At 42.2% G+C, this 18104-nt stretch overlaps 1 protein-coding gene and 1 long non-coding RNA gene across 4 annotated transcripts in view; one reads left to right on the plus strand and one right to left on the minus strand.

Annotated features, from left to right (window-relative positions):
* LOC308570225 overlaps positions 1-18104 on the plus strand; it is a 33561-nt gene that overhangs the window by 3809 nt on the left and 11648 nt on the right. The window contains exon 2 of one of the 3 annotated variants that reach the window (XR_014000999.1): positions 16418-16502. The exons of the other annotated variants lie outside the window; for them this stretch is intronic. This is a non-coding gene — a long non-coding RNA (uncharacterized lncRNA). The remainder of the gene's footprint in view (positions 1-16417; positions 16503-18104) is intronic. 3 annotated transcript variants of the gene reach the window in all.
* On the minus strand, positions 932-17677 carry BFSP2 (beaded filament structural protein 2). Its single transcript, XM_081164796.1, has 7 exons — positions 16431-17677; positions 10280-10362; positions 9284-9440; positions 6772-6933; positions 6050-6181; positions 4107-4327; positions 932-1168 (listed from the first exon to the last, which is right to left on the minus strand). Exons 1-7 carry the CDS (start codon positions 16884-16886, stop codon positions 1165-1167), a joined length of 1215 nt encoding a protein of 404 aa, XP_081020922.1. The 5' UTR covers positions 16887-17677; the 3' UTR covers positions 932-1164.

The following is an 18104-nucleotide window of genomic DNA, read 5'->3' on the forward strand; positions in this document are numbered from 1 at the left end:
GCTCCGAGAAACCCTTTCTAAAGGTCAAAATAGGTGAGATGTGGGAAACCTGGGATCAGATCTCCAGGTGTCTTTTTTAAACTTCCAAAGTAACGATTACATCAGGGGAGTTGAAGTGGATCAGAGGCATGTCGGGGGGGGGGGGAGGATTAAGGTATGTTGCTGCTCCCCACCCCCCGCAAACATACAAAGCTTTTCTCTGTACTGTTTTCTCAATAGAAATCTCTTTCTCTTCCACTCCCCCGGTTGCTATTTGCTTCAGTAGTGAAAGCAGATAGGTCTATACTGCAGCTGTGTGTTTCCTCAGTGGGGTAACAGCAACTTGAAGAAGGGAGAATTTAGATCAGGAAATGGGCACATGGGCAGGTAAGGGGATAAACTACTCCAAGTCCTGTGCCATACTGGCTGGGACTGGTGCAAATTGGAGTCCATCTTATGGATGGCCACAGGTTCTTCAGCCTTGTTCTATAATTTAACAAATATATCAGAGATCCAGTCATGTCTCATATAGTTTGGGTAGGTTCATGTTCTAGAACACACCCTCAGTTAAATCAGGGGACTGGCTAGACTTATAGGCCCCCTCCCTCACCATTGCTCCATATGAACTGAGAGTGTAGCCTAGTAAACACTCAATGCTCTTTTGCAGCCATGCATTGCAGAATGCGGTCAGTTATGGTGGACAAATGGAACTCCAGATAACCTTCTAAGGAACTTCAGGAGTGTCCAGAATACAATTTGCAAGTCTCCTCCGGTAAAATGGGACTTTAGAAAGTATTACTCTTGTGGCCTGATCTTTTGTGCCTTTGCTTTTTTTTTAAAAAAAAAGTCAAACTGAGATCTGTGAGATATATTCTCAAATGAGTGTTGACAAGAATGCAGGATCAGTCTAGTTTTTTTCCAGCAGTTTTTTATATTAAAAAGAGCCATCAAGTTGAACTGATATTTTATTCTATAATCATATAGGAAGTTTTGAAACCTGTAAGCAAAGCAATCATACGTGGGGATGCCTAGTGCAGTCGGTCAAGCTGTGGCCTACTGAAGTTGACGAATCAATTTGGAGTAGGCTGCATTGGCTTTCATCGTTTCCATGGACACTTTTGCCAGTGAGATCATCCTGTGCTTTGAGCAACAATCATTGTCTTCTGAAGACAACAAATTTGAAAATCAGCTGAAAAGTTAAACAAAAACAACACTATCATTATTTGACCATTATTTGACCAAACTGTGGGAGGCAGTGGAAGACAGGAGTGCCTGGCGTGCTCTGGTCCATGGGGTCACAATGAGTCGTACACGACTAAATGACTTAAAAACAAAATCATTATTTCTCCAAAGATAAGCAGACCCGTAACAGTACAAATTGATTTGATGCAGTTTTGGCAAGATGAGCAACAAAATGACGCACAGAAACACGCACACACACTTTGTATAAGTCAGCTTTGTGGTTGCAAGTAGAAAGGTTATCACATGCATGATTAAATAGATGCACATATGCAGTGAATATGTGGGCTTCAAGGTCTGGGATGACTATTCTAATCCAAGTTGTCCTTTGTGTTTTTATCAAAGTAGTGGATTCAGAGTTTTTTTGTGGGGGCGAAAATATGTTCTTCCTAATGAAGAGAGTGGATGTTAAATCCAACCAAGACTTCCAAGACTGATAGGAAAAATTCAGACCAGGTCTTCATGAGTCAGTTGTCAGAAAAGAAATACACTTGTTTGGAAATCAAATTTTCCAGTGAAAAGGGCAGCTTTTTCTGGCGTATTACAGATGAGAATTCCATTTATGGTAAACCAAAAGCTAGCTGTTCTGCGTAATGTTTCCCATGGAAGACATAATTATTATTTTTAACAGGGAAAACTTTGTTGTTCTTGGTTTGTGTTTGAAACAGTATCCTGAACTATATGTTAAAAGTCGTTTTTGCTCTGCAGCCAAATCCTCATACATTGCTGGTTTGTCTGTTCATGCCGTTTTGTGTGCTTTATTCAACCACTTTTTGTTGGTGGTTTGGGCTCCACAGCAGACACTAATCTAGTAATGAATCAATGCTTTCAATCAAGGCTTCAGTTGTTATGAATTCCCACTAAAGATGAAAATCTAAGTCCTGTATTTTGTGTTGAATTAGAATGGGCTAGCTTTTAAAAATGGAATGTGCTAGTAAATCAAGAGACTAAGAATTAACACAAATAGATGTTTGTTTTGATAAATAATATATATCTCATTTACTTTGCGGAACTGGGACTGATGCTTCCTTTCTGCAAAGAAGAGAATACTTGGTGCCATGTACTGTTAATTTTTTAAAGCTAGAAAATCTGAAGCGATGCCAGTTCTTCAGAAGAGTTATAGGTTTTTCTGATGCAGCATTGTCAGTCTTAACTAGTGTCAGCATCCCAAGGTTGCAGTATATGCAAATCTTGCTCTTTGACTTACCGTGGCTTTCATTGAGGTGGTAAAACTGCACTCATGCATAATACATGCAAACAAACTGTGTTATATCTCCACCCACTATTTTGTATCTATGATCTTCTGAAGATTGGGACCAGGGCAGGACCTATATCCCTGAGCTCTGCTGCTTGTTTAGTCTTGCAGTGTTCCTATAAACTAATAGCAAACATCTGAGTGTGCACCCTTATGTAGCTAAAAGGGTACAGTCTCATACCCTCAAACATTCCTCTGATGAAAATAGGGACATCCCTTTCCATAATTATAATTTTACTATTTATGCCCCACATATCTTATTGGGTTGCCCCAGCCACTTTGGGCGTCTTCCACCTTATATATAAACATAAGGAAACATTAAACATTTTTTTAAAAAAACTTCCTTCATTTAAAAAAATGTAAAAAAACTGTTGCCTTCAGGTGTCTCAAGGGGGTGGATAACTCCATACCTGCCAATATTTCTCCAATGAAAATAGGGACGTCCTAAGGAAAAGCGGGACATTCTGGGGTCAAATCAGAAACTGGAAAAGCTTCTCTAAATCTGGAAGATAGGGACACTTGGAGGGTCTGCAGTCTATACTCAAGAGGGAAAAAATTAAGCCATCACATATGTAAGGATGGGAAGTTGCCAAGATAGATTCCGATGTAAATTGTATATCATATGATCTTAATGTAAATCAGTGTAAAATAGTAAACTTTTTTTTTAAAAGAAAGCTTTGGGGAACCCCAATGCTTGCAAAAATGCCCAAAAAGTATAAGAAAAAATCCGGAGGAACCCACTTCTCAAAATAGCACAGTGAGACTACTGTAATCATATTTAATGGTTATGGAATGCTGACTGTTTGAGACAGGAGTGTGGAAAACTGGGGTGGGGGAGAGGGGAATAGCATGTTGATTTTATTTATATTTTGATATTTTAATGAACATTTAATACATTAATGTGAGCTGAGATACTTTGATTAAATGGAGTACCATATATCCTGGAAAAGTGCATGGCTGACTGGCTGGAACTCTGGACAGGAGCATCTTAAGCTGCAGCTTTTGTTTCAGGTCCACTTGCAGCACTCTGCAGAGACCACAAGGAGCAGCCAAAATCAAAGAGGCCCATTCTTTTTGGCAAGTGTGTCGCCTGTTGTGAAAATGGTGCCGCTCTAGGAAACTTTAAGCCATGATGTGGTTTTGACTGGCCTTCTGAGCCAAGCAACAGGCAATGGTACTGTTTGAGCTTCACTGCTGCCAGTTGGGGAGAACTTTGCCATCAAGACTTGAGCCTGTTCCACCCCACCCCTTCCTTCAGAGGCCTAAAATTTAAATCTGAAGAGAGGCGGTACTGGAATGACTGGATTGTGCCTGCTGTTTCTGAGGAAGGTGGCGAGTGAGTGGAGAATCTGGTCTGGCCATACCTCGTAAAGAGGAATTGTTCACATATGACTTAGGAATGGAGTATATATATGAGTTCAGTCAACTAGTAGCCGTATTTCCAAATCTGTAACTGAGGCATCAGTTGCACAACAGAATGAAGTTGTTGGCAATGTAATATTATAATGTAGCAATGTTAATATTTGCTAGATCCTGCTTGATTTATCCTTTTGTGTCCACTCTCATTAATTCTCCTCTGGGCACAGAGAAACGATTATGCAGGCAAGACACAATTCACCATACAAAGAAATACCTGCTCTCTTCTTTGTCTAGAAGGCAGTGGTACGCAGTGATATCTTTCTCCAGCTGTGTTTTAATGGACAGCAGAGTTTCGCGATCCCTCTGCTGCTGCTCAGTCTCCGCTCGGATTTCTCCTACTTCTGCTTCCAGCTTGGTGATGACAGAACCTAAATTCTGAAGCTCTATGTCATGCCAGTGCTTGGCATCATAGAGGGAGTTCTCCAAACCTCTCTTCTGCAAGGACAATAAAATCCTGTTGTAATGTAATTACATATTTTTGTAATGTATTACAAATTACATATGTAATGTATTACAAATTACATATGTAATGTAATTACATATTTTTGGCTTGCCCAACTTGTGCTCTACCAGGGTAAACTCAGCAGCCATGTAGTGTGGCCTCATATGATAAGACAGTGGAGGGCTACATTTGGTGGTTATAAGCTGGGGGTGTCCGGTGTAGGTTTTCATAGGTGAGAATGCTGAAGTTTGTAACCTTGGCATGTGGAGTGGGACACCTGTACCTTGTCATCTTTCTTTCTTGACAATAGCTCCACACATTAGTCGGCCAGTAATTTTGGAAACTTGAGAGAGGTTAACAAGTGGTGTCTGGAACATTGAGAGGAGCTGTTGGCAACGAGGAGCATGTGTACAAATACTTGAATCCATGTTATAGAGGCTCCGCAGAATGCAACCATTCTGACAGAGGCCTTGTTTGCATGCAACACTAAGCTGAATCGTAGCTTAGGGAGAACAAGTAAGCATGCAGGTATCCAGACAGGTATTGTTCTGGTCTACTATTGCTATGCTACCCAAAGGTAAGCCATGGTTTGGCTTAGCATTTTGTGTGAACCCAGGCTTGTGGGTTTTCCCCAAACAAGCCACAAGCAGTAAACTGAGTACAAATTGGTTCAGCTCATGGTTCATTGTGAGGAAGACAATCACATGTAATTAATAATAATAATCATTATAATAATAATAAAGTGATAAAACATCAAACATTAAAAACTTTCCTAAACAGGGCTGCCTTCAGATGTCTTCTAAAAGTCAGGTAGTTGTTTATTTCCTGATGGCAGGTCTTTCCACTACTGAGAAGGCCCTCTACTTGGTTCCCTGTAGCTTCACTTCTTGCAGTGAGGGAACTGCCAGAAGACCCTCGGAGTTGGACCTCAGTGTCTGGGCTGAATGATGGGGATGGAGATGCTCCTTCAGGTATACTGGGCTGTGGCTGTTTAGGTCAGCACCAACACTTTGAATTGTGCTCGGAAATGTACTGAGATGTCTAAATGCAGTTCTTTTTTCTTACGCATACCCCTAAACATTTTGTGAATCTAAGAAGAAAAGCATTGTCTCTAAATGTAACACTAAGCCACACTGTGGCTTTGCTTCAAGTGGTGTGGCAGAAGCAGGCCTAGTGGAGGAATGAAGCAGCCACAGTTTTTGCTTTGAGTACCCGCACACTCGCTCTATGTCTTTGGCCATTGTGTTTGTCATTGCATGCAAACTGGGCCACAATCCTGAAAAGAACCAAAGGGGCATTGCTGATTTCAGTGGAAGAAATTTAAACACTTGCTTAATGCTCCTACTGGAATCGCTGGTAAACAGTTATAAGTTAGCTTTCCAGCTTGTACCCTAAGTTTTATAGCTATAGAAACTGTTTTGAAAAGTGGAGTTTTCTAGCCTTGATGTCCACAAGAAGCGTGTGGTTGCAATTATAATGGATGAACAATGGTTTGTTGAACACATTTGAAAATGTCAGCTGCAATCCTATGCACATTTACTGGGGAATAATTTCCATTGAAATCAGTGGCTTACTTCTGAGAAATCATACAGAAGGATTGCACTGATTCTCTTATAGCATAAGGTGTCAGACCCATATACAAATAGGAATCTGTTCATCCTGGAAGCAAAAGCCTTGCACCTATAAACAGATACCATTTCTCATTTCTGACTCACCAGAGTTCTCAGTGATTCAGTCTCTGCTTGCAGGCTTTGGATTTTGCAAGCTGTTTCATGAAACTCTACCCTCAGGGATTCAACCAGTTCCTCCTCTTGTGTCCGTACAGATGGTGCTGTTTCTGTGGCTTGCTGACAACATTTAACAGTGACGAACGGAAAAAAAATGCAGATTCTTATTTGCTGTTCTGTTATACCAGGCATCCCTAAACTCGGCCCTCCAAGTGTTTTGGGACTACAGTTTCCATCATCCCTAGTTAACAGGACCAGTGGTCAGGGATGATGGGAATTGTAGTCCCAAAACAACTGGAGGGGCCAAGTTTGGGGATGCCTGCGTTACACAAATATATCATATACAATTCAGAAGAAAAGCTGCTGGGATTTTAAATCCCTCACTTTCTCCTCCGTTTACAGCATATACTAGTATATAAATATTACTCTTGGTTGACAGTGCTGATTGGAGAAAATGGAGGGGAGCGTTATTTCATGGAGTAATTTCGGCAGTATTATTTTTAAGCTTCCCACACACATAATGAATGGGCAGTCCATGCTTGGTAAGCCTGGCTTTATTGGAGAGGTGTTCCATCTCCCTAATCATTTTACATTGCAAGCCTATACATGTCTACTAAAACACAAAGCCCATTGAGATAAATGGGACTTACTCCCAGACAAATGTATATAAGATTGCAGTCTTAGTTACTCTTACCTTGTTTTGTTCTTACCTTGGTGTGGAGCAAGGCTCCAGTCTCAGTTCGGTTCCTCTCAATATCTTTCTCCCAATGAATCCGGATTTTTTCCAGTATGTCATCCAGGCCTGTTCCAATGGGAGTATCTAGTTCTTCCAGTGGTGAGACAGCAAGCTGCTTGTAAAGCATCTTGACATCCTGAAAACCACCCACATAAATAAATGGGCAGCACCCATTGAGATTCTAGCAAAACGAACAATTTCCATTGATGCAACTGGGGAGACATCATTCGTGGCTACTGCAGCCTTACTTGATTTCTCGTTGTTTGTTTTCTACAAATAGTCACTCAAATGTAAATGCAGTACAGTCAAACCTTGGTTCCTGAACACCTCCGTTATTGTACATTTTGGCTCCCGAACGCTGAAAACCCAGAAGTAAATGCTCTGGTTTTCAAACATTTTTTGGAACCCGAACATCTGACGCGGCTTCCACTTGAGTGCAAGAAGCTCTTGCAACCAATCAGAAGCTGCGCCTCGGTTGTCGAATGTTTCAGAAGTCGAACAGTCTTCCGGAATGGATTACGCTTGACAACCGAGGTTTGACTGTACGTGGGAAATTGCAGTCAAACATAAATAGTAAGCATATGGCTAGTTAATGCATGAAGGGGTTAAGATCATAGAACTCAATTAGGAACTCAGAAGTGACGGGGAAGTGAAACTTTTTCTCTTCCTTTCCTCACTCTTTTCGTGCCATGTAACTGACCAGGAAGGATGTGTCTGAGCATGCTTGAAACTGTATTTTGTACCCAAGAGTATTCCATTTGTGTTCTCCTTGCTGCTGCATGAAATAGTGCATGAATCAGACCTTGGATTTTGTAAGTAAAGCTTTTAAAGTGTGTGGTCTGTTCATTGCCATAGGGTAGTGAGAGAGGATCAAGTGCTGTTTGCAAAGTAAATGCGATATATAAAAGGCTCTAGCAGCCTATATTCCCCACACTGTACTACTGCTTAACTCTGTGATTGTTTTAAACTTTGCTGGGGGCGCTCTCCCCCTGGGTCAGATCTGTTTCCCCCCACAAAACGCTTGTATTCTGATTGGAATTACTGATGGTGTTACTGTTCACAAATAGCTATTTCTAGAGCAAAAGCTGTTTGGTGACAGAGAGAGCTCAGTTTTCAGGAGGAACTTTGTTTAGCATTTCTGGAAATGAAATTATTTTCCTCCTATCCTGTGATAGACATGGCTAGTTGATGTAGAAAGTGTTTCTCATGGGAAGTCTGTGTTATTTTTTTTTAGTGTATCTGGGTCATTTCACGGGACCATCTTAATTCCATCAACCTTGATGACTGCGTTGATGATGAAATAGTAACCTAGGTACTCTGCCATAGCCCCAGATTCTAAAGTGCAGTGCATTACTGTTCATATATTATCAGAAGTAAGCAACATTCAGTTCATTGGGACATACTTCCGGGTAGTTGCATATAGGATTGCAGCCTTAGCATGCCATTGCCACTGGCTTTTTTTGTATCCTTTGTAATGGCCTACTAAATTGAGGGAGTCTGGTATGGCTGCTGCGTTGTGTTGGGGTGTGTTTTATATATTGTATTCATGCTTTTACCAAATTTTGTGGTTTGCCTTGGGAGGGTTTTGCTGTGAAAGATGACATATAAGTAGGGATGTTGGAGAATACTATCAGAAATGGAAGCAGGAATGGAAATTGCCACAATTTGCATGCTTGTTAGAGGTAAGGAATGGAAATCACACAAATAAACACCAGCGGTATTCACTGCCATATTTTTTCAGTCCCCAATTTTTATATAAAAATTATGTTATTTTTTGCATTCTTGACATTTTTCTTCCATTGAAATTATGTAATTTTGATGAATGCAGGACAGGCTGGAAATCACAGCCTCCTTGCATTATGTAGAGTTCTTTAGATTTTTCAGCTGGTATGAATAGGAGATAAAGAATTCTTTGCAGGATCCATTCCTTCTGTTTCCAGTCTGCTTGGTAGAAGGCTTTTAAATCTTTTTTGTTTAAACTAGAAGCTAGTAGTCTGGGTTTCCATGCTGGCCATGGAGAAGTGTACCCATACAGAAACACAGGGTACTAGCCCCCTGGAATAGTAGTAAAAAAATAAAGTTCAGACTAATAACTTTTGTGGGGAAATTTACAGGGCTCTTTTTAGCCCCTATGGTTTTATGAACAAGAGGCAACCTTGCATACATAAAAACCTACATTTCTGTAGAGAGAGCACCCCACGATCAAGGTGTTTCACGTATGTTTAAATGGCACTGTGTCACACAGAAGTAAAAATAGCAAAGTATGTCAGAGCCTGCTTATTGTTTTGAGATAAAGGCATTAAGTTAAGCTTGTGCAAAAAACAAATACAAAAACCACCAATTAAGAGCCCTGCACTGTGACATTAATCGCAAAGTTCAACAATAAACACTATTTTTGGCAGAAGTTAGCCTTTGTTTGGATAGATGCCAGTGAGTCGCCTAAAAAGATATGTTCCAGCCATGTGCTGTTCTCAGCTCCAACTTACCTCTTCATGATTCTTTGACAGTAAAGTTAATTCTTCTTTCATGTTTTCGATCTGGCTCTCCAGATCCACCTTGGTCAAATTAGCATCATCAATCACTTTATAGAGAGAATTAATTTCATCTTCCACTGCCTTTCGGAACGGTTGCTCATTTTCATACCTGCAGAAGAAATGGACAGGACGTTGGGACACTGCAGCCCAGAGCTCAGTCTTCTGGCAGATGCGTTTGTTACAGGAATAGGAAACCTGTCACCTTTCAGATGTTACTAGACTCCAACTCGCACCCTCCCCACCTGGCATATCCAGTGGTGATGGGTGTCTGCGGGGTGGCAGCCTGGGAAGAGGGCAAATCCTCTGACGCAAACACCAAGTTGTGAAACTCCCTCCTTACAGAGGCATATCTGGTTCATTCGCTATACAGTCAAACCTCGGTTGTGGAACGTAATCCGTTCCGGAAGACCGTTCGACTTCTGAAACGTTTTACAACCGAGGCACGACTTCTGATTGGTTGCAAGAGCTTCTTGCACTCAAGCGGAAACTGCATCAGACGTTCGAGTTCCGGAAAAACGTTTGAAAAGCATTTACTTCTGGGTTTTCGGCATTCGGGAGCTGAAATGTACGATAACGGAGGCATTTGGGAACCGAGGTTTGAGTGTATAGCTTTCGGCAAATGCCGAGGACATATCTCTCTACCCTGGCCTTTGTCATCTGAGATGTGTGTTTTAAGGGACTATCCTATTCCTGTGACTGTAATCAGTTTTCACTGTTCTTAGTACTTAATCTTAAATTGTTGTAACGGCTGGTGGAGAGCAAGTAATGATGATTATGATAATATCACTAATGTACCACAGTCAAAAGCTCTGCCCCACTGATAGATGGCCTATGAATTGATTCCTTTCATTAGGATGAATCCCTCTACTATTATTCCCAGTCCGAATCTTTCCCCCTCTTCTCTCTCATATCAGTAGAGGAAGAGAAAATTGACCTACGAGAGATTACCTGTCCTTAACATCTTCGGCACAGGCTTGAATATTTTCTGTCTGTAACATAAGCCGGGCATTTTCCATGACTGCATCGCCGACCTAGAACAGTTGAAGCAGTCAAATATAAATAACAAATACAATCTGTATCCGGAACCGGGTCCTTCATTGGACCAGATTGAATTTAATCAGCTCTGGACACCTTGGTGTTAATACTCAGTAGATTTCTTGTTGGTTGATATGCGTTAACCAATGATTTCATGGGAGTCTTGTGAAAGAGCTGTGGCAGTATAGAAAAAATCATTGGATTGTCATGGTGAGCTATTGGGGGAAAGTGTCTTGCTGCATGACACAGTTGCCAGAAGGAGTAACTTAAAACAACCTGGAGCTGGATAGATTGTTGTGGTGATTTGGAGGTTTAATCTGAAATCAAGCTGGATTTGAGTTTGTTGGTGTCTTTGGTAACTTCTCTCTCTTATATCCTGGTTGTTGGCAAATTGGATTCTAGATTCACAAGGGAAACTGTTTTAATGCTTAGAAACTTGGCAAAGTTTTTTTTTAAATATATTATGGATTATTATATTATGGATGTATGTTCTGTACCATTTATTAATACTATTGCTTAATACAAGTTTGTAATGGCCTTTGACTAGAATGATAAGCTTGTAAACTGAAATATGTTGATGATTACTGGTATTCGCTGGCATTGTTTCGTCTTGTACGTAGCCATGGGAGCAAATGCTTAAAGGGAGGGTATGATATATTTATTACAATATTTATTATACTGTGAATAAATTTGCATATAGGAATGCAGTGGGTACCATCTTGAGAGTGATATAAAGGGCAGATGGCCAGTATGTTGCAGTTTTTCCTCCTCGTAACATAGTATTAGTTGGAGTGATACATTTGGGGAGGGCAGTGGAAATGGCATGGTGTAGGAATTATTACTTTTTACTGTTGATAGGTATGGGTAAGAATTTTGACTATTTGCATTTAAAGGCGAACCTATATAGTTCTCTGTTTCAGAAAGAATATGCAAACTGAAACAACCACCCTGCAAAATTTTCTCTGAATTTTGCAGTTCAGTTCTCCAGCCACATAATGTGTACAAAAAGACATATACTAGTGTGAAGTGTGCCTAAAAGTGCACATAATAGTGAAATAATAAGTGAAATAATAGTGAAAATAATATGGGATTATACATTATATTAGCAGGGATTGTTTTGTAAAATAGAGTCTATTAGACAAAGTTGCATTAAAAAAGTTTGTTCTGCTCTGCCGTTAGTGCTCCAACAGCAGTAATACAAAAAAGAGGAATTCCAGATAGATGCTTCTCATGGTCCCTTCTAACTCCACAATTCTAAGCTTCTATGATTCTGCAACATCCAAAGCCCCCCCCCCAAAGTCCCCATAATAGTGGGGGAAATTGCACCAGCCTGGAGCTAGTGTAGTTATTTTCTCCAGCCACCACTGTTCTTTCAGCCTGACTGGATTTAGAGCAGGCAGGATTTTGAATTTGGTGGTTCCTCTGGCTCATATTATCCTTTCCCCCTCCTTTTAGCATTGCCCTGACAATGTGGTGCTTGCCATATGCAATTTTTATAAGTATTTGCATCGAAAACAGTAGTTAAAAAAAAAATAATCCTTCTGACCAAACAATTTGTGTCCTTTAAAACATTTTCATCTATCAAATCCTGCAGCCTTATTTTAAATCCAGTCTTCCCACCTGGGATCCCCAGGGTTTGGAAATATGACTGCAGTAAACTATGTCAGGATTTTTTAAAAGGGAATTTTAAATATGCATTTTCACACTTTACAACTTACAAAAATAACACTTTACATTTCCCTTGTGTAATACTAACTGCTTCAGCAGTAAACCTCTCTTGGGAGGGGGGACTGGAATTAGATGGAGATTTTCGTTAATTATTTTTCTCAGCTCACTTTCTTCTAAACTAGAAGGAAGGCTGCAATTTGTAACACCTTGTTCTCGGGTTCAGAGAGAAGTGCCATCTTTTAATTTGCTGCACTGACTGTACACAGCTCTCCTGCTGACTCTGGGGAATATTTTTTATCAAAAAGCTCTCTTTGGACTGTTTAATAATGCAACCAGAATTCTCATGGGCCAATTCTCTCTTGCGCATGTGCGCGTGCGCACACACACACACACACACACACACACACACACACACACACAATTTGTAGCAGCTTCCCACAGCATCTAACTATGGCGGAATAGCCCTACAAGTTTTCAGCAACTGCAAACCACTCGCTCACAGGATTCATGCTGTTTCCTGCATGCAGATTTGGCCTTCTGCGCAGCTAAGATTGCCAATTTCCTTTGTCTGCATGGACTTAGGAGGTTGCTTGGGGACACATCCACACCATACATTTAAAGCACTATGATGCTGCCTTAATCATGGCTTCCCCCAAAGAATTCATTAAGAGTTTGTCGAAGGTGCTGGAAGTTGTTAGGCAGCCCATATTCCCCTCCCCGAGCTACAATTCCTAGAGTGGTTTAACTATCCCTCTTCACAGGGAACTCTGGAGATTTGAGAAGGTGAATAGGGGTCTCTGCTCCCTTAACAAACTGCAGCTCCCAGGATTCTTTGGGGCAACCAATGTCTGCTTAAAGTGGTATTGCACTTTAAATGTATGGTGTGCATGTGGCCTGGGTCAGGGGACAAAGCCTAGTGATTTCTGTCTGTTCTGCCTGTAAAACCTGGTGCAAATTCTGCCTGTTAACCTAAGGGAGTGATGGGGAACCTGTGACCCTGCAGATGATGTTCCAGCAGCCCCAGCCAGGATGGCCAATGGTCATTAATAATGATGATGATATTATTTGTACCCCACCCATATGACTGGGCTGCCCCAGCCACTCTAGGCAGCTTGCAACATATATAAAAACATAAAGGTAAAGGGACCCCTGACCATTAGGTCTAGTCACGGATGACTCTGGGGTTGCGGTGCTCATCTCGCTTTGCTGGCCAAGGGAACCGGCATACAGCTTCTGGGTCATGTGGCCAGCATGACTAAGCCGCTTCTGTGAACCAGAGCAGCTCACGGAAATGCCGTTTACCTTTCCGCCAGAGCGGTATCTATTTATCTACTTGCACTTTGACGTGCTTTCGAACTGCTAGGTTGGCAGGAGCAGGGACAGAGCAACGGGAGCTCACCCCATCACGGGGATTCGAACCGCTGACATTCTGATCGGCAAACCCTAGGCTCTGTGGTTTAACCTACAGCACCACCCGTGTCCCTTATATAAAAACATAATAAAACCATTAAACCTTAAAAAGCTTCCCTATTTGCAGATGGGAGTTGCAACATCTGGAGGGCTACAGGTTCATTTGACAGAATACCCTTTAAAGAAGAAAGGACACCCCCCCCCTTTGTCCCTGCAAGAAGAAAGCCACCAAACTTAACTGGTTTGTTGAATCGCTTTATTAGAAAATAAAATATATACACAGCCTGACTGTTATGCCTCCCTCTTTTCATGTGCCTGTTCCATTGGCACTTTAATTTATTTGTGATAGCTACTATTTACACTGAGTTCTGATGGTGATTTTGACTAGCTTAAAATCAACAAATTGTGGCTTGCTATTTAATACTTCATTATAGTGCTGTTTGTACTAATAAAATGAATTGTCAGGAATTTAGTATGGTTGTACTGATTGTTGAAACAGTTTGTTCTGTGATTTTGTTAGCTTTGTTTGAATAGCTGCTCTTTTTAGTTGAACTTGACTGCTGTGCAATGTTGTTAGGAGTGTTCATGCACTTATTTATACCTTGAGTCCCTTTGAGTGCAGCATATGCTGCAATAAGGCTTGTAAATCAGCCTTACTTGACTGGTAATATGTGCCTCTAGAACACTTTCTCCCTCACTCCATCCCACAACTTCTGGAAGCAGAGAGGCTTCACTCAGAATCTTTTCAGAATATGTAAAGACAGCATCCCAGCCTCTGAGGATTTTACAGAACTTCATTTCTGTCCGGGCATATTGGAAGGCGGTGGACCCAGAGCAATGACTCAGGCAGAGACGCAACAGGCACCCACCTCTCTGGGCCAGTAATGTTGCTATAACTCTGCATTGGGGCACAGTGGTGCACAGCAGAGACTAGTCCATTAGGGTGAATCGGACACTCCCTCACCAACCTCAGTCTGTCTGAGGTTCAGAGGGATGCAGTAACAGCCACCTTCCTCTTCATCAGTCACCCTCCTTTTGTGGCATGGGTATTCCTTTTGCATTCAGAATGCACAACATCGTTGGCAACAAAACGCCAGCCCTTATTCCCCACCCCCACCCCGCCTTCCAATTGAACCTAAATTTACCCCTTTCTGTGGAAAATCAAGTAAGTTTTAAAAAGCATTGCCAATAATAACCCATTTGTGATATCTATGCAGCCCATTTACTGTACAAGGCACTCTTACCTCCCTCCCCGTAGTATTATTAATTTAATTTATATACTGCCCTATACCTGCATGTCTCAGGGCAGTTTACAGGATTGCTTATAGGACTGAAGCCTTTTAAAATAATAGCAATAATAATGAACATTAACATTTTATATGTGAACAGGACTGTGTTGAGAAGATGAGTGTACAATGATTTAACATAATTTACACAAAACTGACATCAAATTATCTAGGAAATGCACCTGACAGTGAGATGCTATGGAAGTCTATTTAGAAGCAAGTTCAATTGGATTTATTCTTGGGTTAGTTTAGCATGTATAGGCTAAGTGCAGAGTTATGATTCAAGTATTTTACTGCTTGCATGGGAAGTGGTGCTCTTAGTCCCAGCTGAATTAATCCAGAATAACTGAGGACTTTCCTATTTCTGTCTCGTGGGGGTGGAGTGGAAAGAAGTGACCGGAGGGTGTGGTGCCCACATCACAATTTGAGCATTCCAAATGTGTCCATGGGCCCTAAAAGGTCTGTTTCTCTGACCCCTTAGCCTGTTCACCAAAACATTCCCAAGAAATTGTATTAGAGTAGAGCAGAAGTTTTCAACCTTTTTGAGTCCACAGCTGGGCAACCTCAGTGGCCACCCCTGGTCTCTGAGCTGCCCCCCCCCGCCTCAAAGAGACAGGCCTCCTACACTGCCCCGCAGGGGCCTGGAAAGCACCCCCTGGCCAGACCCAGAGGCACCATTCGCCTGGGGAGCTTGTAGCCAGGGCTGCTGCAACAAACAGCTGTGCAAGCCTTTGGGAGGCAGAGATGTAAGAGGGCATCAGAGGAAGGGAGGGAAGGAAAGAGGGGCAGAGGCCAGTGTTGCCCACGGCACCCCTATCATTCAAGGTACCTCAGGACGCCATGGCACACTGGTTGAAAACCATTGGAGTAGAGGCATCCAGGACTTCAGTAGTTCCGCAAGATCTACAAGGTGACCATAGTGTTGCAGCAATGTTGATTCGATATAGGCGTGCCTTCCTAGTGTTTGTAGGGTCATAATTTTTTATTTATTTTGCCCTTTTGCCTCTTGCAGTATGTATGATCATGCTTTAATTTCATAAGATATTTGGGTTGGGTTGGGAGTTTTTTTTTTTTAAGGCAGTTTTATAAAATGGGTAAAACTGTCCACAAATTTTAGGTGAAAAAAAGTCTTTTTTTGTTTGCAAAGACCTTGACTGAAAAGTTCCCCTCCATGCTAAACGTTGCGTAAGGGGTGGAAGAAAATAAAAATAAATAAAATTAGACCTTGCTTTTGGAAAATATGATGAATGAAAGCAGCAAATACCACTCAGATGGTATTTCCTCATTACAAACAGCATCAAGCTGGCAATGAGATAACACCAAGAGGATAAACTCGCTGTTTTGGCAGCGTTTCTTTCGTAGTTTTGCTCCTAAATGTAACGACTGCTCTGAAGAGAATTGGCTGACTACGCCAAAGAGGGGAGAGAGAGCTTTCCATTCTTCCCCTCTTGTGCATGAACCTCCTCAGGGCAATTCCCATACATAATGCATTCCCTACACACACACACACACACACACACACACACACACACACACACACTGAAATGATGTTAATTACCATGAAGATAAAAATAAAAATGTGCCAGGCAGGGTAGCTCTACCCTAGCACGAGGCTGAGTTCTTATCATTGGCATCAGAAACTCTTTGTTCTGGTTAACGATCCGTTCGTCTTTGTCTTTCTTGCCAGTTTTCATACTCACTTGGTGGTAGATGGTCTCCCAGCTCTCTCTCAGGGCTCCCCAGTTGTTGGCGCTGGAAGATTTCTTGTTCAGGTAAACACGGATGCGGTCTTCGAGCTCCTGGTTGACCTGCTCTAAAGCTCTCACCTTTTCAATGTAGTCCACCAGGCACCCATTCAGGCTCTCGTAAGCTAGGCCCCCTCCTCTTTCCAGCCCCTGGGGCAATGGGACAGTAGAGCAAGAGCTACGGAGGCCTTGTAAGAAGACGCTGCTTATACCCAGAGCTCTGCGGGACACCCGGGTGCCCAGGCTGCTGACACCTCCTGTTGGCACAATTCCCACATAAACCCCCGACGGCCTGGACAGGCTGCCTGCCCCACCGATGCTAACCCTACGGCTGGCGGTGCCCGCGCTCTCCGCTGCAGACGTAGAGGGCTGCTGCCCCAGAAAGGAAGCCCTGCGTCTTGTGAAGGGCATGCTGCACCTCGGACTGCCTGCACTAAATGAGCAGCCTCTTCCCTACGTGCCCCTCTGCTGCTGCTGCTGCAGCTGGCGGGTCGAGATCTGCAGAGCGAAGCAGGATTTGCAGGGGGGCTCATTATCTGTGCTCTGTCCCGAGAGCTTCTGGGACATTTCTCATTGTCTTTGGCTGCGTACCACAGGCGTGTTTGTTGGGAACAATTGTTCGGGCCTTTCCCCTCGGTCAGCAATCTATTTCATGAGAATGATCTGTCTGTTGCAAGAGCAGCACATGGAAAGGACAATGTGGTCCAGAGCCTCAATTTGGGCTGGGTAGAGGGCGAGGAGAGATAATTTCTTCCACGTTTAAATGCTGCTTTTCTCTGGGCTTCCAAATGCAGGGTTTACATGTACTGGCATGAGTCCAGCTCGCAGAGATGCCTCTTATATGCCAGGAGCAGATCTAGCTGAATTTAAGCGAGCAGCACTGGTTGTACTGTCCCATCTGATCCTGAGCATCAAAAGGCCTCCTGGCTGTTGACACATGAATGATCATTTTTGAAAAGTAGAGTAGAAGCTTGAAGCAAACTGGCCTGCTACCACGTTGTGTGTGTGTGTTGCTATTGTAAGTTTCTATGATTGACAGGGACGACCCACCAGCCTAACACTTTCACAGTGATAAGAAAGCAGTAAGTAAGTGAAAGCTGGCCAATTCTTCATTAAGTCTCTTGTCACTTATTCTGGAGCTCCTTCATATTTTTGCTGGTGACAGAAGCACAAAATACATTCCCACCCACAGAAATACATTGATCATGTGTGATGAAGGGAACAGGCAGGAGTTGGACTTGGCTCCAAATTCAGCCCTGGTCTTATTTTATGGGTGCCTCATCTCTAGGCCTTAGCTCCACATCTCTAAAATGGGAATAACAATCTCCCTCATTTGGTTGTTGTAAGATCAGATACAATGAAAACTGAAAGTGTAGCCTTTGTAAATAAAAATTATAAATAGTACAGGAACAACCTCGCTTGATGAGTCCCGAACCCTCTTAGTTTTGCAGACCAAAGTGCTCAAAAGAAAGCAAGTTGCTTAGCAGTGTTTGGGACTGGCAGAAAGGCAATATGTCCCCTAATCCATAGGTCAGGAAGACTCACTCTAAAGAACATGATAAAATTAGCTTAAAATCTGTAACAACACAAAACGTCCAGCAAGATGTAACTAAAAGCTGATTTAGAATC

This window comes from Podarcis bocagei (genome assembly GCF_964188305.1).
Source record: "Podarcis bocagei genome assembly, chromosome: 12".
Taxonomy (NCBI): domain Eukaryota; kingdom Metazoa; phylum Chordata; class Lepidosauria; order Squamata; family Lacertidae; genus Podarcis; species Podarcis bocagei.